Source organism: Taeniopygia guttata, chromosome 1 (genome assembly GCF_048771995.1).
Source record: "Taeniopygia guttata chromosome 1, bTaeGut7.mat, whole genome shotgun sequence".
Lineage (NCBI taxonomy): Eukaryota > Metazoa > Chordata > Aves > Passeriformes > Estrildidae > Taeniopygia > Taeniopygia guttata.
In genome coordinates, this window is record NC_133024.1 from 109454486 (window position 1) to 109476917 (window position 22432).

Sequence of the window (22432 nt, forward strand, 5' to 3'; positions counted from 1 at the left end):
CAGGTTTTTTTTTCACAGCTGTAGCTTTGAAAATAGCACTTTGAAAAGTCTTTGGAAGTCAGGAGTGGAGAACAATGGTGGCAGGTGTGCAGGTGTGCTTGCAGTTGCTCTCTGGGATGCCCAGAGACTTTTCCAGTTAACAGCAGAAGAGAAGAATGGTACCTTTTAAGTTTATTTAAAATAATCAGGCTGTATTGCATAAATGAATGCTTTTCCAAAATTACTGAGCTGGTCAGGAGCACAATAACCTAACACTCAAATGAATTAATACTTACTCTATCACCTATGGTTGGTCCTAACATCATAACTCACATTCACATCAAACTTCAAAAGAGTTGAAGGAGTTACAGCTTAATGAGCTGCATAATTTTCTTGAAATTTGGTACATTAAAATAAGATGTTTAACAGAGAAACACACTTTCAGTTCTGTGTTACCCTTACAGTGAGGGTGTTAGTGAAACCATAGTGAAGCCACTTTTTTTAGTGAACAGTATGAGCTGAAAACAAGAGGAGAGTATTTCAGAATCCTGAGATTCTACTAACTACTTGGAAACACATGAAAGAGATGTGATGGGTTTTTTTTTAAATACAGAATGTATGTATTACATGTCTCAGGCTCTAATGGGAGAAGGTTCAAGTTGAAAACACTTGATAGAACTCTTGAGCACTTTGTTTTCTGTCCAGTGTTTGTTTTTACCCTTAATTTTTTTCAATCTTCCTTCTGCTTCTAATGAGCATGTAACATAACCACCCTGTGGAGGAGAAAATTGAAGGCTGCAAAGGCTGCAGCTCAAATAAATAGGGTAGCTGAGAGCTAAAATTATTGTAAATAACATTGTAATTTAGAAATTTGGCGACCTACTTTGCCAGCTTTTTTTGAAGAATATACATAGCTCATAAAATGCTGGAAAATAAGTTACATTTTCTTGTAAGGAAGAGAACTGTATAAAATTTTGACATAAAATTATTTAGGTATTTTTTTGCCTTTACAGTGGGTATGACAGGGAATTGTGGGTTTTAATTTGACATTTGAACAGTTACTCTCTTAATTCATAAGTCCTAGAATTATTTTTTGTGTTGATTTTTTTTTAATACCTCCCTGTCTGTTGTTTTTCCTTCTGCATGGAAGAAGATACATGTTCATAGATTCTATACCCACTGTATATAAAATGATTCCTGGGGTTTGAGAAAATTTTGGATAATAAAGTTTAATACTGCCAAGAAAGTAACAGGAGTTTTAGGATATTAAAGGAGTCCTTTGGATCAGGCTATAGTCCCACAAAATGTAAACAGCTATGCAGAACTTGGCAGTTCAAGCCAACTTTTTGCTGACAAAGTTACGGTTCAAAATAAAATACGTGGATTGCTTTTAAAAACTCATTGTTCTGTTGTGCTCAAAAGGGCATCCATGTGTTTCAAAAATGAAAGGTACAGCCTGTTTGCAGGGCAAGGGGCAATCCTGAAAGAGCCCATAAACCAAGGTCTGACTTCTCTCTAAGCCATGAGTCCCGTGATTCTAGGCAGCTGTTTCTGAAATCCCAGAGGAAGAGCAAACTCCAAGTACAGGGAGTTTTGAGTAAATTTGAGTAAAATTGAGTAAATTTGAGTTTTGCTATCCCGCTGAATGTTGAACTGAACACACAACTGCTTTTGGTTGCAGGTACTGCCTATTAAGAACTCTCAAACAGTGTCAGACACTGAGGGAAGCTCTGATTGCTGCAGGAAAGGAGATTGTCTGGCATGGACGAGCAAAGGATGAGCCAGCTCATTACTGTAGCATTTGTGAGGTCAGTAAAAATGTGTTGGGTCATCTACTCTTGTAATATTTGTTTAAATTTTGCCCTGTCTTTTATTGTTGGTGATGTTTAAATTTTGCTTCTAAGCTGCAGCATCTGCTCTGTGCTGTGAGCACATCTGTGTGATGCAGTGCTGCCTTCCAGGAGCTCATCCAGATGTTTTTCTAGACATGGGCTGTATTTTGCTGAAGGTTCTCCCACAGTACTACCACAACTTTGTTTTTCACTAGGTCGATTTTCAATTTTCAGTTATTATAAAATGTTGTTATCCCTTCCTGCATAAAATTTGATCTGCTGAACTTAATTTTAAAGGTATATTGGTCTTCATTTCGGAATTCACCCACACACCCACAAGAGAGAGAACTTTCTGCAGGATATACCTTTTTTGCTGATTTTTTTTTCATTCTATTTACTGCTAATAGTTGCTTTAAAGTATTGGATAATAGTTTTCATAAAGCTTAAAAGGAAATAACATTTTCCTACCTCCTGAAAATGAGTTTCTAGTTATCCTCTGATGGAGCCTCTTGGGCAGGATAAGCATGTGGCTCAGTAGTAAGGAAATCAATAACAAACTTCTTTAGCAGACAGTAAAAAGGAAAAATAAGTATATATTTTGAAATCCTCACCTTACTATTCAGCAAATGAATCCTTTGTCAATATTGACCCAAAGCTTTCCCGTGGTGCTGTTCATGCAGATATCCTAAGTGTAATATTAGTGATTTTACACAGCTTCACTTCTCTGCCCAAGCCTCGAGAAAATAGATATCCCCTGAAAAAATCTAATTTTTCTCTTTGCATGCACAGGGTAAGCTTGTAAATTTTGAAGAAAACGCCGTTTTCATGGTTTTAACTTTTTGAAAAATGAAATTGTAACGCTTGGCTTTCTGTTTCCTGTCTAATAGGTGGAAGTCTTTGATCTGCTTTTTGTCACTAGTGAGAGCAATTCTCGAAAGACCTATGTTGTACATTGCCAAGACTGTGCACGAAAGATAAGCACGAACCTGGAAAACTTTGTGGTGCTAGAACAGTACAAAATGGAGGACTTGATGCAAGTCTATGATCAATTTACATTAGTAAGTCAAATTAATAAGTGGGTGCATAAATACATTATTTGTAAAGCAGTGGTAGACTGCCTTGGTGCTCCGTTGTATGAGTACCATGGACTTTCTGATTCAAATGGAGGTTTGGGTTGTGTGTGATATTCGCAGAACAAAACCTGAAGAGTCAGAATTGTGTGAAATACTACAGTAACTTACTGCAGAACATAACCACTGAGTTTTCAGGAAAAGTATGATGTTACAATTCATAAAGTTGTGGCTTTAAAAATCCAATAGAGATCACCTGAAGACCATAACTGGATCAGATGGAGATGGGAAGAATCAGGACAGTGAAGCTTGGAGAAACTAGCACCAGGTTCAAGAGCATCTCTAATACATTGGTTGTGGTATGAAGTCAGTATAGCAGCAGAGCATCCTATGCACTCAGACCCTTCCTTCCCCTTCCCCACCCATGCCCTCCCAAATCTGCACTGTCCTTCTGCTTAGCAAGTGGATGCTCTCAAACAGTTCTGTCTCTTGGCTTGGGGCCTCCTTTGCGTTTCAATTTAAAGCAAAAAGCCTCTTTGCCATTATAGCTCTGTGCTATATATGGCAGCCTCCTGCTTTGAACTGCGTCAGCACAACTGTCCTAACATTTCACCCAGGTTTCATTGTTCCAGGCAAAGATGGCTTTTTTTTGTAACCACAATGAAAGCGATGCTGGATGTATTTATAAGCCTTGGCTTTCTGTCGAAGGAGACAAACATTGGACTAAGTGTTATGGGAATTTCATGTTGGATTTAATATGACAGCCCAGGAAGGGCTGTGCCTTTTGATTCATTTCCAGGTGCTGCAGAAAATGTGTGTTTAGTTATTTCATGTATTGGTAGCATGCCAAGTTGTGACCTTCTGAGTTAAGGCCTCAAGGTTTGTCAGTAGAGGCTGGTGAGAGTGTTGGGACCATGTCCTCTGAAATTAATTCTCTTCATTAGTCCCACAGAGCCTGGGTTGGTTAAACTTCAGTTCATGCTTCTAGAAGGTCACTGTCATTATAGTCTGTGAAATGCTGCAATTTCAAAGTGATGATCTGTTATAGAAAAACATACAAATAAACACCTGTTCTCAGATACTTCATCCAGTTGAGTGGAAATGGGAAGAATGTTTCTGTATGGAGATGAGAGGGAGGGAGGGGTATTTTGTTGTCTGTGTTTATACATTATGCAGGTAACAGTGATGATACTGTCCCTAGAACAAGGGTTCTCAACCTGCGAGTAGCTCCTTCCCCCACCAAAACCTAAGGCTGGGGCCCTAAAGGACATTGATAATTGCTCTTCTAGGAAGTTGCTGTGCCATTCATTTCTTTCAAAGGGGATACACACTCAGTTGGGAAGAGTCATAGCCCAGAAGTGACATGGATCAGATGTAGGAGGATAGTTAAGGTTTGTTGTGAATCACAGGATGAAGATTATCTCAACTGGCAAAGGTGAATTAGGCCAAAGAGAGACTGGGGTAAAGTACCAGGAGCAAACACAGGGATGAGCCAGCGTTAGAATTCCATAGCTGGGTACTCCAATATAATCTAAAGTGACTTTAACAACTGTGAGGAGTTTTTAGAAGGGGTTCCACAGATAGCAGGAAAAGAAGAGGAAATGCCATCAGAGACTCAGTACTTTGATGGAATGCCACAAAATGCAATAGTGGGAAGTAGTAGGTCATTTGCTGGATCTAGTCTCCTGGAAGGAACAAGACACCTCACTTCATTCTTGAGGCACTTGGTCCCCATGTCAGAGAATCTGAGACCCTTTCCACAGATATCTTAACCTCAGGGTGGTATGTTACTGCTCAGGCAGAGGAGAGGAGGGAAAATTAAGCCCACAGAGACTTTGGAGAGCCACTAATGGACAATCTCCCCATTGGTAAACAGGTTGAGAATCCCTGTTTTAGATTGTATAAAGATATAGCTATTCTGAGGCCACATGGAGCTCTTTGCTGCCACAGTGGGACTTGTGGCTGCTCACATCATAACACAGACATCGTCACACAATACTCCAGTCTGCAGTACAGGCAAAATCCAAATGCAGAATGTTCATAAAATACATGTTGTCCTTGAGTAAGGTGCAAAAAAAAATATGCCACTATTATCTCAAAAGAATCCTGAAGTGTAAAAAGAATAGCGTGTGTGACTTTTAAACTCTCATGGTTACAGTTTGTGCAGGTCTTAGTTAAACACAGAGTTTTGCATCCTTGTAGAAAAGGTAATTTAATGTTTTCTCTTTCAGGCTCCTCCATTGCCATCCTCCTCATCTTGACATTTTTTCATGGACATTAAATGAAAACTTTTCTGATATTCAGGAAGTGACCCAGTTCTGCACCACTGATTTTTGTAGCTATCCCGTAAGGCTGCTGGCTGAAAGCTGTGTCTATGCAACCTTCCAAGTGCGGAGTGTCAACCAACTGGACAGGAGAGAGCACTGCCTCCTACTCCAGAACTCAAAACAAATAAAGCTCATCCAGCTGTACTTCAAAAAAAATAATTCCATGTTTTGTATATATCTGACAAAACTGGCAACATTATACAGACTACTGACTTGAAGACCACCTCTTTTGTATTTCTCTGTTTCTGGGCTGATGAGTTGGTTTCATCCATTTTTCCCCCTTCAGAATTTCCCTTGGAAAAAGTACTAGCTTAGCTGGTCATTTCTTTGTAAGGTAGTTAGAAATTTTAAGTCTTTCTTTGGGCAACTTTTTTTTTTCTTTTTTTTCCTTTTTTTTTTTTTTTTTTTTAATGTGAAGAGTTAGGTGATATAAATTTTTTACTGCTTTTATGTTTTTCTGTCTTGTTTTGAAACCATGACGGTTACACTTTTGGTTCCTAAATAAAATTTAAAACAATTAACAGCCAAGTCACAAAGATAAATGGGTTGCACATAGACTAAGGAATAAACTTCAGATTTGTGATTTTTGTTTCTAATCTTGATGTAAATTTACACTATTTATAAATACATATTTATTGCTTGAAAATATTTGTGAATGGAATGCTGTTATTTTTTCCAGATTACCTGCCATTGAAATTTTAAGGAGTTCTGTAATTTCAAACACTACTCCTATTACATTTTCTATATGTAAATAAAACTGCTTAGCATTGTACAGAAACTTTTATTAAAATTGTTTAATGTTTGAAGTTTTTCTATTGTTTGAGTTTTAAAAAGATTTTATGTACAGTGCCCAGTTTTTGTTCTTTTTTGAATCTGATTATATATATTTTATATATACTCTTGTGCTTGTGTATATATATAATATATATAGAAACTCAAATATAAATATGTGTATAAAGATTTAGAGACTAAATTTTTCTCGTTTTAAGTTTTACATCTATGGTAGATTTGAGGTGTCTACTGTAAAGTATTGCTTACAAAAGTATGATTATTTTTAAAGAAATATATGGTATGTATCCTCAAGACATAGAATGACCTTCAGACTGGTTTATTGTTAAATTGCACTTTTTGCAATAACAGACCAATAAATAGTTGCTGCCAAAATGTAGTAGTAGAAAATAAGTAACGGCTAAATTTTAAAGCTCTTGAAGAAAATACCAACTTTGACAGGAAGTTTGGCACTAGTTTTAGAGGAGGAATGAAGAAAATTGAGTTTTGGTGGGGATGTTCTCTAGATTTCAACCAAATTGCAACTTATATATTACAATATGTTCTATTAACAATTTTAAAAGTTAAGACTGAATCATCTTGGCATCATTGTTGACCCCAAAAAAGGACGTTGTTTTGTGGTATTCTATTGTATTTTCACATATTTTGTAATACGAATTCACTGGTAAATTTTTGAAGCACTAGGTTTATTTAGGACAAGTTTATAATATATCATTGTAACAGTTTGCAGTTTTAATGATGGTATTTATTTTAAGTTGCTCCTTTCTCATTAGCTTCTTGAAAATGCATTAAATCTAAATTTCAAAATTGATAGCTTTCTTATCGATCAGAGTTGACTGATGCGGAAGGTTCTGCATCGAACAGTTTCTCATAATTTCTCATTAGTGGGGTATGTTAGTGGTTGCATTGTTAAATTCTTTGTAATCAATGTGAAGTGTTACAGGCACAGAGCATGCAGATAGTTCCTTTTGAACAAAAAGAATCGCCTCTCATGTTGTAGCTTCAAACGAAGGGTGTTTCAATGAAGAATCAGCACAGTTTATCTAACGCTGTTACAACAGTTTAACCACAGGTAGAGCTGACTTTCTTGCTAGTTCTGACTAGTTGGACAAAAGGGTGTAGAGATGAAAGAAAAGCATAACAAAATGTTCTTGCCAGAAAAATTATCGACTAGCAGTTAGGAAGCCAGTATTTGCAGTTCTGTAAAGGTGTAAGTCTCAGCTCTTGATAACAAACTCTACAAATTTTTTTTTTACTTATGTATTTTATGCAGTCATAAATATTGTAATCTTGACAAACCATGCTGCAACTGAAAAGCTACTCCTTTAAAGTAGTCTTAAACCCAAATAAAAGCAAGATACACTTACCTCAACTAATGGTAAACAAAAGGTCCTCATTTCTCAGTGCTGTAAAAGAACATTGCTAATTAGGGAAAGAGCTACTGTGCGCTAACCAGAAGGGCTTTGCACCTTTCCTCCACTTTGGAAAAGAGGATACGGCATTACCAAGGAAGAATATTCATATTTTGCCAATGAGCAAGTAGACCAAATCCGTAGAGCATCAGGCAGCATTCCTTGTGCTGTGGGAAGGGTTGTCATGAATTGGAATTGCTGCAGGGCTTTAATATTTTGCAGTTTCCATACTTCTTAATCACACTCTGCTCCCAAGCGATGGACAGTTTGGATCTATAAGCTGCTATGATTTAGAATGCTTTTGTTTCACTTTATTAAAAAAGCACAAGTTAATATTTCGTCAGTTGTACTTCTTAAGAAGCACTTTCTGCTTCTTCAGTTACAAAGCCTGTGATGCCATGTGAAGCATTTGTAATCTGGGTGTTTCCAAGCATTAGGAGTTGGGCAGGGTTGGGGGGAGGCTGGAATCTGGAGCTGAACTTTCCAAGCTGAACTTTTGGTCTTGGGGCCCTTGAGCTTCACAGCTGAGCCTACTGCAAGTGATTCTGATCTGCTGGTAGCTACTAATTGTAGTAGTAGGCAGATTTAAGATGAAAATGGCCAAAGATGTGGCATTTGTTGCAAGAATTTTCATTAGGTTACAGGCTGAGAGAAAAATGATACTGCTAGGAGATGGATAAAACCAGAGATAAAAATAGATGTTTAAAAAAAACAGTATAAAGTTGAATTACAGATAAGAAGGAATTAGAAAGTAAAAGCAACATTTGCTGCTGAGCTGTGGGTCTGAGAACTGTCCTTGAGGAGCTTGACAAAAAGGGATCTTTAAATGAGGAATTAGTGGTGTGTTTCTGAGATTATTTAAGTCATTCCATAAATATATTCAACAGCATTCGATTTTAAAGCTTTCTTCCAGATACATAACTTGGGAACAGTTTATCTTTGCTTTTTTGGAGAAGTCCTACCAGTGGTTACAGTTTAGAAGTAGTGATGTTGGTATGTATATACTAAGTATTTAGATAAAAATCACTAGAAAGAAGTATCTACTGACAGGAAATCCCAAAGCTTCCTGAATTTGTGTGGTGAAGAACTTGTTGATCCTAAAGACAAAGTACCCTGAATCTGTGCCTTGCTGTGTGGAAGAAGGACTTTCCAAGTAGCATTGAAGTGATGATGCTTTGCTTAAATGAGCACAGCTTGGCTAAGTTGAGCTGATTCTTGGGTCAAAGGTGGGCAAGGCTCAGTGATTTCACAGCTGGTGATTTCCTGGCCACAAATACACTTATTGGTTAATAAAGAGAAGGAATATGCAGGGTTCAGCCAAGACCACAGGGAAGAGGATACTTATCCTTGGTTGCTGCCCTGGTCCTGGGAAGGGTTTCAAACGTGGTACTTAATGCAGGGGTTAGGAGGGAGGAGGGTGTTTAAACCTGAGCTTACCTAGGTCAGAATAATTTTGTGTGGAGCCAGAGCAGAGAGCCACGATGGGGCCAGCAGATGAGTGTGGTAGGAAAGCTTCATGTAAGATGGAATTGTCCATAAAAAAGCCATGGAACTGTTGGAACAGGTTCAGAGAAGGGCTGTGAAGTTGACAAGGAGGACTGGGCACACCTCCTGTGAAGACAGGAAAAGTTGGGGCTGTTCATCCTTGAGAAGAGAAGGTTGTATGAGGAGCTCAGAGCACCTTCCAGTGTCTGAAGGGGCTACAGAGAAGCTGGAGAGGAACTTTTCTGCCAGAAACTGTCGTGACAGGAAACAGGAAAGTGGTTACAGATTGAAAAAGAGGAAATTTAGCTTAGATGTTAGGGAGAAATTCTTCCCTGTCAGGGAGGTGAGGCCCTGGCACAGGTTGCCCAGAGAAGCTGTGGATGCCCCATCACTGGCAGTGTTCAAGGCCAGGTTGGATAAAAGCCTTGAGGAGCTGGTCTGGTGGGAGGTGTTCCTGCCCATGGCTGGGTGGTGGGACTAGATAAGCTCTAAAATCAGACAAGGTGCCAGCAAGGCAGCAATGCAGGGGCAGGGCACAGGGCAGCCTCCTTGCAAGAAAACAAAGGCATTCCTCCAAAAAGAGAGAGAGCAGGACATTTTGGGGGAGGTGGGACATGACATTTCCTTGTTGGTGCTGGAAACTCCATGCAAAGCTGAGAATGGAGGAGAGGGAAAGCAGCTGCTGGGCAGAGCCCCTGTGGTGACAGGGACATGGGGAGGGGTGCAGCACAGCTCTGTGTCTGGACTGGGAGCACTGGGACCATCCTGAGCCCCACGGGAGCTGTCCCCTGTCACCTCAGGAGGGAAGAGCTGTCCTGTCAGCTGCTGTGCCCAGGAGGAGCAGTGCTGGCATCTCCCATTGCAGTGGGATAAAGGGAGCAGGGACGAGTTGAAGAGGTGAGGGGTGAGGTGCCTTTATCCATATTTATTTTGGGAAGCCATAGAAACACTGAAGGGTTGGAAGATGGGAAGAGACATCCCACTAGGGCAGCAGTGTCAGTGTTTTACTGCCAGCTCCTGCTGCCAGGGACCTTGTTCAAGGGTTAAAATGCAATTGCTGCTGCCCCTGCCTGGGGAGCAGTGGGGCAGTGGGCATGCACAGCAGTTGGGGGACACAAAAATGGATTTGTCATTAGAGCCCTCAGCCTCCCTCCTGTCCTGCCCCCGAGCTCCTGACGGGCAGTACTTGCTCTCTCACAGGAGGCAGCACACTCTGCTTTCTCTTAGAGTCTTTCTCTGCTGCTCTCAAATGACATCCCACTATTTTTTCTTTTTCTCATAGAAAGTATTGTCAAGCTGTAGGACAGAGCAATTTAAAAGTAACAAAATCCCAGGCGAGGGTTAATGGATGGGCTAATGGTTAAACAAATGGTCTAAAGCACTGGCTGCTTTAGACAGAGCTGGAAGATTCTTGAAGGAGTCACACCCGAACAACTCAGCCATTGCCAGAGTCCATGGGAGCAATGAAACATCAGAGAGTTGGCTCCAAATGCATGCAAAAACTTAAAATCATTGAAAGAGTCAGGAAGGGACACCACAAGAGAAGACTGAGAGAAGAAATAGCCTGAGATGTGTGCAGTGACATGGCTGGGCTATCATTTGGTTCAGCCTTGTGGGCACAGAGAAGATGAACTGGCATTAAAGATGTTTTCACCCCTTTCCTCCTCTGTACTTTTCATCACCAAATCAGTGGGAAACTGAGTAGTCCTTTGAGGAAAGTGAGCTTTTCTTGTGGCAGTGGTCAGTCAGCTGTGGCTGTCAATGCCATATGCTGAGTGCAACATGCAGTTCATGTCCTGGATGCTGCTGGAGCTTTAATCTGTTCAATTTTAACATACATTTAGGGGTTTGGGGTTGTTTTGTTTCCCCAGGACATCACTGCCAGTGGGCTGTCCCACAGGCTGACCTTCACAGCAGTAACTTGAAGGATTTTTGTGGCACCTGGAGAAGGCTGAGAGGTGGACAGTGGGTGCAAACAGGGTTTGGTCACCTGTCTGCAAGCAAGGTTCAGGTGGGTGCAAAATTTACTTATTTAGGAACAAAAGTGGTCCTCAGGTAGGAGTGGACATTGGCTACTGGAGGGTGAGCCACCAGGAACAGCCTCACTTGGGCTGTGCTGAAATCCAAGGACAACAACTAGGAGCCAGTCACAGTTGCCACATGTTTGGGGTTTTTTGGGGGGTGCAGGGGGAGTGTGAAGGGCTTTTTAAGAGTAGTAGCACTAGGCAGGGTACCCAGTGCAATGTGGTAAGAGCATCTGCTGTGGTTCCAGTAATTGAAGACCTCCTTAAAGGTCAAATGCTTTCGTAGCTGAAGATCTGCAAATGTATTCCAGGGGCTCAGGAACTGCTGGCAGGCTCGGGGCAGACTTACAGCTTGGTATTTATGTGCAGGACTTTGTTTGGAGATGCCAGTGTTGTCTCTGCTGTCCCAGATTAAATGGTGATTTAGGGACATATCCATTGCAAACAGAGCAGCTCTCCCAGCTCCTGTGCTGGGCACCAGGAGGAAGGAGGAGCAGGGAGGAGCTGGCACAGGAGAGCAAATTATTCCAGCCCTGCCTCAGCACAGTGACTGCTCGAGTCCCCTGGGCTGTGTGAACCTTTCAGGAGCAGAGCAGCTCCTCACAGCTTTCCCTGAGTCCTGCTGGAGAGCCCAGGGCAGGGTTGTGCTCACCCACACCCCTTGGGAAGAGCAGACAGCAGGAGCTGGGAATGTGTTAGAGAGGCTCTGGGGCTGCTGCTCTTTAACACTCTGCCCATCTTGTTACCTCCTGGTGCTTCCCAGGCTGGTGCAACCCTGGAAGCCTCATGAGAGCACCCAGAAAGGTTTGTTTTTAGGTGGCATTGTGGTTGTAATTATGCTTGAGGAGGCAGAAGTGCCTGGGCAGCCCAGGGATGCTGATATCAGTCATTAGATAAGGGTGAGGATACCAGATACCTGGCTGGGAGATTTAAAAATAAAAAAATTGTTTAATTGACAGGTTGATGAGGTATAATGTTACTGAGAAGTAGCAGGGTGGGCTCAGCCCAGGGGTGCCCCATGGCACACATTTTGTATCAAAATACTGAGCTTTGGCTGAGAACCAGCCCACAACAGATCCTGGGCAGATGGACGTCTTGGGAGAAAAATGCCTCAGATCCACATGGATTAGGTTTCCTTCACCATTATCCATTCCTGTACTCAAATGCAATGAAATGTTGGTATTCCTCAACATGGATGAGGGAAATTGCTGTGTCTGTGTGCACTTAACTCTGTGTTGTAACCATGTGATTCCAAGTCAAGTTGCAGCCTCACATTTAAATCCTGCTTCAGCATCGTCATTCTCAGGAGGAATTTCTTCACTGAAAGGGTTGCCCAGCAATGGAAGGGGCTTCCCAGGATGGTGGTGGTGTCATCCTGAAGTGTTCAAGAAACAACATGGATATGGCATTTAGTGCTGTGGTTTGATTGGGGTGGTGGTGTTTGGTCAAAAGTTGGACTTGATGATATTGAAGGGCTTTTCCAGCATTAATGATTCTGTGATTTTTTTGGTCTTTCAGCTTTTACCCATGTTCTCCAGTCAGAAATTCTACAGGGTTGTCTCTAAGACAGATACAGACATTTCCCCTGTAAAAGAGAAAAAAAGATTGGGGGAAAAAATACCAGGTTTTGTGAGAACCATCTTAGTGGTACAAGAATACCATTTTTTTAAAGGTAGCAAATGAAAAAGTAGGAATGCAAATTCTGGCAGGGCAAAAGTCTAGGGAGGCAAAAAAATTGTTTGTCTGAGTGCTTGGTTAAGTCCCCTCAGTTCTGTTAACAGAGAAATAATGTGTGGGTCAGTAAGTGATACCTTTGAAAAGCTGCTTCAGCAGCTACAAAGGTGCAATGAGTTTTCCAGCACCGAGCAAAATGAGTTGGCAATTATCATAAGTGCAACTTCAGTTCCTAATTTTTGAAATCAGTGCAAAATGCTGTTTACAGAGCTCGATGGAGCCTCTAGCAATTAGGGCTGTGTTATGAAGAATGCCATGGCTAATGCTCTCTATGGCTTATTTACACAACCACGAGATGGGAGAACATAAGGCAGCATATGAATGAAGTGCTGCTGTGTTTGAATAGGTATTTGATTGCCCTGTGTGTGCCAGGAGCTGCCTTTTTCAGCTCTCTCTGGTGTTCCTCCACCTCCCGTCCTGCTGGCGCCTGCAGGGTAGGAGCCCCAGGCCCTGCCAGCACAACCCATGGCCACGAGATGTTCTGGGTGTGATGCTGGACCCCGCTGAGCTGTGCATTAATGTGGAAACTGCACTAGAAAAATCAATTTGGCCTCCAGCACGGAAACATTCCCAGCCCCTGTGCCCGTGGGAAGGCTGGTCCCCTGCCCTCAAACCACCTCCTGTCCCCCAGCAGCCCATCCCAGGGGGCTGGGGGTCCCAGGGGTGGCCACTGCAGAGGTGCTGGCTCCTGGAGGAGGGTGCTGGGCCAGCTCAGCACCTTCTTCCCTTGCTGCTCACCATCAGCCAGGACAGTCGGTGCTGCCAGGAAAATGAGGAACGCGGTGTTTTCCCACACACGTCTGCGAGTTCTGCTGAGAAAGGGTCTTGGAAGGAACGAGGAGGTTTGTGCTGGTGGATTTTGGTACCTGGACAGAGGATGGAGGGGTGGAGCACCTTGCTTCAGTGTTTCCTTTCCTCCCTGCCAGGAATTACCCACATTTGGTGTTTCTGCCCAGGGAGCCCCAGCACTGCAGGGACAGTGGGTGCAGGGCAGCAGTGGATAATGTGAGTTTAAAAAGTGGGTTTTTCTGTGGCTGAGGAGAAGGGACGTGCATTTCTTCTCATCTTCCAGAAGCTGGGTGGTGTGACTGCTTTTGAAAAACTTGAATACACAGAAAAAAAAAAAAAATCTCACACAGAGAGGAAGTGCTGCTCACTGCTCTGTGTCTTTTTTTTTTTGCACCTCCTTCCTCTTCCAGTTTGTTTGGCAAGCTATCTTGCTTGAGATCTGCCAGAGAAGAAGCCCTCTTTCTCTCCATTCTGGCAAACCTCTTCACTTATTGAATGTCTCCTGTGCCTTATTTGTGTGCTCATTTTGGTGCTTTTCAGTGGCTGTGCTCATCTCTCCTTCTCAAAATATCTCTCTTTCTCTTCACATTTATCTCCATGCTGTCACTGGCAAACATCCCTAGTGCAGCCTTTCTATTCACTGACACACTCCTTGTGTCTCAGCCACGCTCGTCACCTTCTCTTGGTGCATTTAATGCTCAAAGGGGAGGAAAAATTTGGGTTTGAAGAATAGGTTGGCATTAGGAGAAACTTTCAGACCAAAGGATATCATAAAGCAATTATCTCAATACTGTAGGTGGGCCTGTTCCTGTCACTGATATGGCAAATCCACCATACAAGATACAAGAAAAATAGTTCTTTTTAAAGCAAGCTTTTATTTGTCCTGTTGCAAGGTGATTCATTTGTTTGGGCTGTCTGAGAAAGCATTCAATTTCTTTAAAGTTTTAAAGACTGAAGGCATAATGTCCCTCCAATGCTCCTCCACCTCAGTCCCCATTACTGAAATGCTGTTTTAAATGTTGGTTTGACTTGAATTACTTTGGGGCTCTCTACTTGTTTGTTTTTGTTTTTTTTTTTTCACATTTGCCTCTTGCCATGGTAAAATGCTCAGGGTCATCACTTCCCTGCCACACAGGGAAGTGTGGAAATCTTTCCCTCCTCTGCCTTCCTCCTTTATCCCCCAAGGTTATTGACCAGCGGTTATTGGGTCAGCAGAGGAAAAAAACTGGTCTAATTGATAGAAAATGAATTAGAAAGAGTTGCATTTACATTTCTTTTGCAGTGAAACCTCCCTCACAGTGTCTGCTTTCTTTAATATATTTGTTATACCTGTTTGGATGGCAGGTTCCCTTGAGTTCATCTCATCTGATGTGCAGAAGCACAGAAAACCTCATGCCTTGGAGTCCTTTGCCCTGCCATGCTCCCTAAATTAAGCTGGAATTGGAGGCCCCAGTGCTGGTTTGGGTGATAACAACATTTCCCTGTTTCTTCTCTTTGTAATTGCTTTCATCTTCTCCGGGTGCACCACGGGGAAGTTTTTCCTCTGGCACCTCTCCAGCTGCAGCGACTTCCAGGGAAGAGTTTCTCTTCCCTGTCCCAAGCAGCTGAAGCAGCTCCTGTCCAAGAGGTGCCCCTGGAAATCTCCTCTGCAGCCAAACCCTGGGGAGGGCAGTGGGGACATCCCCTGGGAGCAAGCAGGGCTGGAGCTGCACATCCCAGCGTGGGGAAAGGCATCCTCCTCCCTGGCTCCTGTCCCTGTGCAGAGCCCCCCTGGCTGCTCACCAGCCCTCTCATTTCAGGTCAGAAAACGCTTCTGTGTCCATTTCTGGAGTGAGGAATTGTCCCTTGGGAAGGAGCCTGGGATCTCTCTGGTCCTCTGGGAGAAATGACTCGACTTCAGTAAACATGAGGGAGTGAGGATGGTTAGAAGGTGTCACCACAGGTCCCCAGCTGGGTAATAATTAGCATTGACTCCATGATTGCAGAAGGCTGACCAATTGCTTTATTATATCATCTTATACTATATTATCATCTTATACTGTATTATATCATCTTATACTATATTATCATCTTATACTAGATCATCTTATACTTTACTATATCATCTTATACCATATTACACTAACAGGAGCTATCACTAACTAACCAGAAAACCTGTGACTCTCCCCTGAGAGTCCTGACACATCTGTGGATCCACTTGGTCAGTGGATCCAAACAAACATCACCAGAATCCAATCAAGCCATCACCTTGGGTAAACAATCTCCATCCCACGTTCCACATGGGCCCAAACACTGAGCAGCAGCAAGTAAGATAAGAAATGTTTTGATCATTCTTTTCTCTGCTTCTCTCACAGCCTTCCCTGGGAAAATGCCTGGGAAAGTCTGTGCCTGCTCTCTGTGGCCAGAGAGCTGCTGCCATAAGAAGAGAAAACAGAGAGAGCTGTTTTGGGTAAGACATCAAGACAACTTGGTCATGGTAGTTAATTTCTCAAAAAAAACAAGGAGGACACAAGAAGACAGGAAGAGGGACAGTTTCCTGAGCCTTTTCCTCCCAGTTTCACCTGTGAGGAAAGCAAATTTTCTAAGCCCAAGGTTTCCAAACCCTAAAAAGCAAACAAAGAGCAGAACAACTGTCTTGGACCATTCTGACTCTGTGAGAGGAGAAAAGCCTGTATCAATCCATGTACAGCCACTGAAAGCTGTTTCAGATGTTGAAATAAAAAGTCTCTTGAGGGTACCAGACCTTGGTACCAGATGCATTTTTGCCTGATAACTTGCTTTTGATTATGATGAAAGTTTGTTCTGAATGAACATTTCCAGGCATGCAAAGTGGCTAATCTGGCAAACCAGCACTTTAATAGATCTGGGATCTCAAAGCTCTCATGTGCCATTACACAGTGTTCCCTCCCTCCTACTCACAACTCTGATGTTAAGACGGTTTCTTTGGATCAGGATAAGGTTATTTCCTTCAAGCTGGGGTTTGGTTTGGGGTTTTTATTCCCCAAAAGGAGGTATCAGTGAAAAATTAGGGTGTTTCCTTGAGAAGACAGTGAGTCATTAGTAGCTATGTCGCAATAGCTTTATTCATAAATATTGTAAAATTATTCACATCTTTAATTTTACAGACACTGCAAAACTTAAGATTCCTTTTCAACTGAGAAAGGTGATTCCTTGGTCATGACAAGTGGGTGCCTGACCACAACCTGGGACATCACCCTGGGAGCCCCAGTCCTTGTTCCTGCCATTCCTGTGACATCTGGAGTTCCCTTGGGCTGGCACACTGGGCCAAATCTTTGGTGTTGTGTTTGGAGAAGAGTGTAAGAAACAAGATGAAGAAGGATCCTTGTCCTGCTGTGTCCTTGCACTCCCTACACTCCCTGATGTGGGGGATTCCTTGGCAATCGCCTCTCCTCAGGCTCATGACATCTTGCAAGGCTGACCTCTCCTGGGAAAACCCTCCCATGCTTGTGTCCCTCCAGTTATCCTGTTTTTCTCTGCACTGTGCTGAAACCCCAACTCTTCCCAGGCTCCCTTGGCTGCCTGAGCTCCCTGGAGCCTTTGCTCTGCTCCTGGTTTTCTCCCCATGAGGAGCATCTCCCCTGGATAGAATCACACACACCCTGAGCAGGGCTCCTCACTTGCACTCATCGGGTGCTATTTACACCCATTTTCCACCATATATACTGCAAAACAGCACCAAAGTCTTAGTGCACAACTTCCACCCTCCCTCATGTGCTCCTTGCTCTCTCAGAGGGGAGGTTGGGGTGGGGTTTACGTGATTTTAGTCCTAACAGAGTCTCTCCTATTTCTTCTTTGAAACGCCGCCTGCGACTGTCATTGCAAAATACTGATTTCTTCATTCCTTGGGCTGCCTTGCACTGAGATTTCCTGCTGGCCTCAGCAGCTCTCCTGGCAGACTCTGATGTGTTTCAGAAAGGGCTCATTGTCAGCCTCCACGCTGTTAGCAAGTCACTCCTTGGATTTCTCTTCTGGGGCTGCCTTACTGTAGCCTTGCATCTAATTTGCCTAATTTCTGCATCTGATTCCTCCTTTTTGAAGGGTGTCTGTTTGGTTAGAATCACTCCTTTGTGCTGCTGTTTAGCCACCTGGGGGGTGTGTGCGTGTATTTTTTATTTATTGTCAGTACACATTTACTGTGAACTTCTAATGTGGCGTCTTAAAAGAGATCCCACTGTTGCAGGGCTCTTCGAGAAAAACTTGGGCAGAGATCACAGCAGATCCCACTTTCCCACTGGGCTCCATATATGGCTTAAAAAAAGATATGAAGCAGCTCACAACAACCTGCAACCTGCAAATCCAGCCTCCAAAAGTTTCCCTCTGAATGAGTTCACTCCTCTGCCAGGGAGCCATCCCTCCATCCTTGTCCAGAAGCAGGAGGGGATTTGGGGGATTGCATTTGCTCCCACCTGCCCCAGAAGAAGCTCACCAGAGTCTCAGAGTGTGCTCGTGGATCTGGGTCTGCAGCAGGGAAAAGAGGGAACCCGTGGTCACAGTTTTTCCAATAATTCCTATTTTTTGCCTCTGTAGTACTGAGAGTCCTCTGCCCTTTAGCCCAGTCTGTGTTTGTATCAAATTTATGAACAATTCCTCTCATGAAATCCCATGAACATGGACACCTCAGGGAATAATGGTCTTTTGAAGGCTCTGATCCACTTAGAAAAGTCCTGGGTTTTCCATGCCTTTTGACCTTTTATACTTCCTCTTTGATCTGCCAGCGCTGAGGGGTTTGACTTTTTTTTTTTTTTTTTTTTTTTTGATAAATATACACATTTTTTGGTGGCACCTCAAGGTCATATTTATACTCCTGCCCTCCATTCAGAAGCTCCTTTTTCCTGCCCTCCTTCCCCAGTAATTTTATCTCGCTGCACATGCCATCCTCCAGTCATGCAAAAGCTGTATTTTTAGACAGCTCTGCTTGGCTCCAGCCTAGGGACGTGCAAACATAAAGTTCAGCCCTGCCTGGCCATCCCTTCCCTGGGGTTGGTAACCCCAGAACTCCTGTTGGAATAAAAGTCAAACTGCTCAACTTTGGGGAGATTTTCCCCAAGTACTTTGACAGAACAAGGCAGCAGCTCTTCTTTTAGGTTTTTCTGGTTATTTTACTCACAGACTGCGACAAGATCACTTCCTGCAGGTTTGCTTTTTCTTTCACACCTTGCAGACACAAACTCCTGTCAATATTTGTCCCCAGACAATGCAGCCATTTGATGGAAAGCCCCCATCACCTCTGGCCCTGTTCCTCAGGTGACTGCACCTGATCTCTGACACCTGGGAGCTTTTGATCCTGTGCATCCCTCGTGTAACAAAGGCAGCCCATGGAAAGGGACAGGCAGAACAAGCAGCGCTGTGAGTGGAAACAGGAAGGGATAAATCATTGATTTCCTGAAATCTGGACAATTATTCCCATCCCTTCTCCACCTGCTGGGGGGATTTCCAGTTTGAAACACCAGCACTGATGCAGTGACTCCTTTCAGTGGTGTCTGAACTGGTGAGGAGTGCCCTGAACGGATGCAGGGATGTTTAATCCCAGCACTTGTCCCCAGCAGCATCATTGTTCCAGCACCCTCGTCTTTAGCAGTGCCTGAACTATACACAAATTCCTGCTTTGTTCTGCTTTGTAGAAATGGTGCAAACACAGAAAGGCACTTTATTTTCTCCATCTTCATCTTCAGGTGTTGAGGAAAAAAAAAAAAAAAGGTAAATGTTTACAGCTGTTCCAGCCAGAGCAGAGTGAACACCCAGAGGTGATTTTCTCTCTTACTTTTTCTGCACCAAGAATGTGAGCAGAGGGAGGTTTCAGTCCCTGAAGTGTCTTGACAATTTTTTTTCAGAGCAAGAAAACCCACTATTTTCAGGCATCACTAGAGGAATGAATCTGACAAGCCCTTATCCAAATGAATGTTTAAATTTTGAAAGGGGGAAAAAAAAAAACCTCCCATGTGACTGACAAGGTCCTTTTCAAACACATAATATGCTGAACCTTGCATGACATTTCTGTGGGTGTTAAGTCTAAAGAGCTATCTTTGCATGCAATGTAGCAAATGAACTGTAAGGCGAGGGCTGTAGCTCTCTGCATCCTTGCTGAGTAGTACTAGAGCACTGTAAAACCTGACAAGCTGCTTCTTTCAAACCTGCATGTCCCCAGGGAACAGCCTGGTGTATTCTTGTTCTTAAAACACCTGAAAAGTTTGTTCTAGACTAACTATTGTCATTTATACTCTATGTTGCAAGGAATAGAATATTGTGGGGTTTTGTGGAAGAGCAGAAAAGTAAAATGATGCAAGTAAAGCTATGACTGTAGCAAAACTGTTTGAAGATCTTTATCAGGTGTCCCTCCCTAGTTTTCCACTTGCCTTTTCTTTCCTCTTCAGTTTTTCTGGACTTTTGGATCATCCTCACCCTTCCTTGGGGTCTCTTATCAGTTGTTCAGGTCATCCCAAAACCCCACTGCCCCCACTCTGGCTGAGACCATCCCCTGTGGAGGAGAGCAGATGAGTCTGCCCATATTCTGTAATCCATAAGGCAGAAACAATGCATGCCTCTCCCAGCCCCACAACCTGGAGTAGCTCTTTCATTTAATTTTCCTTTCCCTGAAATTCCTGTTTGTGTTTTTGTAGTTTCAGGATGGCTACCAAGCTCCTTTCAGCTCTGAATTAGAGGAACAGAGGGTACAGTAGCAGACAGACTCACCTATTAATCAAATTAATGTGTCTTGGTGAGCCAATTCAGAACACCACTGAGCTGGTTCTTGTGATTTCATAGCATCTCATGACACTCAATATTTTTGTTAAAGCTCTACTTCCCAGATTCATGGGATGATGGGAGAAACTGAGGAAGAATTAGCAATAAAGCATCTAGAGCACCTGGCTGCAGCGAGTAATTGGCAAATGGGACCCAAGTGCATCCTAAAGTCTCAGCAAACCAGAAGGCAAATAAAAAGCACCTGCAAACAACTGATGTTGGCTGAGCTTGCTGGAAAGATGCATGAAATGTGCTTGACTGGCTGCTCCTGTGGACTGGAGCTGGTGAGTGGTGGTTCCAGGTTCTCCAAAATGCCATCATGTTTTTTTGGGTGGCCCTCTGTGAGAGGCTGGGAGCTGGCAGGGAAGGGGATGTGTGTGTGTGTGTGCAAGAAGTTAACACCCACAAAAGCTATGGAGTGGGAAATCTGAATCTCCAACCCCCCAGGACGTGTAGCAGCCTCAACCCCTTGAGAAATGACAGTGTCAAAATACGCTGCGAGTCAAAATAAGGCAAAAAATCCAGTTTTACAAACCTCTTGACATGAAAACTCTAAAAACACGTGGGACATAGGGCACTAAGAGAGAGAATTGATAAACAACTGGGCATAAAAGCAGCTGCAAACTACCCACAGAAAAAGGAGATGCTGAGGCTGACTGGGAGATTGGTGGAAGATCTCTCCTGCCATTCTTGTTCTGCTGTGGAAACAGCTGAAGTTGTTACCAGGAACAGTTTGCAAAGGCTCAAAGTCACTGACAGAAATAACTCGAATACAGAGAGGAAAAAATTGCTTGAGATTTCTTTTGGGAAGGATTAGGCTTTAAATAATTGCCATTTATAAGTTAATTTCACATCCTTCTGGAGCTTGGCCTACTAGGATTTTAAGGCTTGACTGAAGCTGGCAGACAGGGTGGGCACTGATTCCAGAGTTTGACTGCCAAGAAAAAGGAAAATATTAAGAGTAAAAATTTGGCAATTCTGAAAAAAAAAAAAAAAAAAAGACCAGGGAAATATAAGGAAATGAGATTTAGTTTAGGAAAATAATTGTTCTCTGAGCCATGGACTGATTTTATGGCTGGCTTATTAGTCACAGTCTTACAAGAGCCTGGCCTTTGTAATCAATGTCTGCAAAGAAATTGGTGGAGAACACAGCTCCCAATGCTTTAATAATTTGTAAATCCACAATTTCGTTATTTTTAATCATGAGTGGGTTTTTTATTTAAATTCGTATCAAAGTCTATTAAAAGCAGCAGGGAGACTCCTCTCAGCTCTAACAACTTTGAATCAAGCCCTGTAAAAATAGATGCTACGTGTCTCAAGGCTTCTGCTGCAGCCTTGCAAAACGAGTCCAAGCAGCAAAGTAAAACCACAGCTCTTCTGTTTCTGACCCCCAGCTCCTCAGGGCTGTGAGTTACCAGGGCCTGTGGGACACTTCTCTGTCCTTCTGCCCAATGCTGGGCTATTCCTGAGGGATCTGGGCTCACTCCTGACATTCTCTGCTGAGCACACACATCCTCTCTGTGTTTCTTCTGTGTTTCCAGCACAGTGTGGGACAATCCCTGCAGGAAAAGGGGCCCAGAGCGAACACCCAGGTAAACCCACTCCCCCAGAGGTGGGAGATGCAGACAGATTCAAGAAAAACTGATGGAAGCAGGTTGTTAGACAGCCTTGTGCATCTCAGTGAAGGACATGTTTTTCTTTCTGGAAGAGAGCCATGATGTAGAAATAGACTGAAAGCAGAAAAGAGGGCTGCAGCCATAGCTGAGGCTGTATATTTAAACCTCTTTGCTGTCTGACCATCTGGGCCTGCAGCTAAACTTAAACTTATTATTTTCAATGTTTCTACATCTTGAGAGGTAAACGGTGCACTTGATACTTTACGCCAGGAAGAAAGGCAAAATAATTGTCCTGAGTCACATTTCCCCCGTGTCAGACCTTTGTGTGTGGTTTTGGATGCCCAAACTGTTTCATCAGCCTTCACCCACACCTGCCTGGAACCCCAGGCTGGATGCTCTGTGTGCACAGAGCCCCTCATAGCCAACACAAAATCTGGATTTGCATTCCTTCTCTGTTCAACACAAGTCAGAACAACCACTGGCAATGCAAATGCACTCACATCTTTTTCTGCCTTTACATTTTTAACAATTTTTTTTAACCATAGCTAGAAAAAGACCCTTTCCATGATGAAAATTCTTGTGGATGATCCAGAAAGCCTCGTTTCTCACTTAG

The 22432-nt window shown here is 43.0% G+C and overlaps 1 protein-coding gene across 19 annotated transcripts in view; it reads left to right on the plus strand.

Annotated features, from left to right (window-relative positions):
• The window catches only part of KDM6A (lysine demethylase 6A), a 149483-nt gene extending 142114 nt beyond the window's left edge, over positions 1-7369 (plus strand). For 11 of the 19 annotated variants that reach the window (XM_072935291.1, XM_072935302.1, XM_072935298.1 and 8 more), the window contains 4 exons: positions 1661-1787; positions 2699-2869; positions 3131-3209; positions 5113-7369. In XM_072935291.1, coding sequence (XP_072791392.1) covers positions 1661-1787; positions 2699-2869; positions 3131-3187 — 355 coding nt within the window. In that variant the 3' untranslated portion in view covers positions 3188-3209; positions 5113-7369. The other 8 variants (XM_072935292.1, XM_072935327.1, XM_041718674.2 and 5 more) reach the window with 3 other exon arrangements.
• The last annotated feature ends 15063 nt before the right edge of the window (positions 7370-22432 follow it).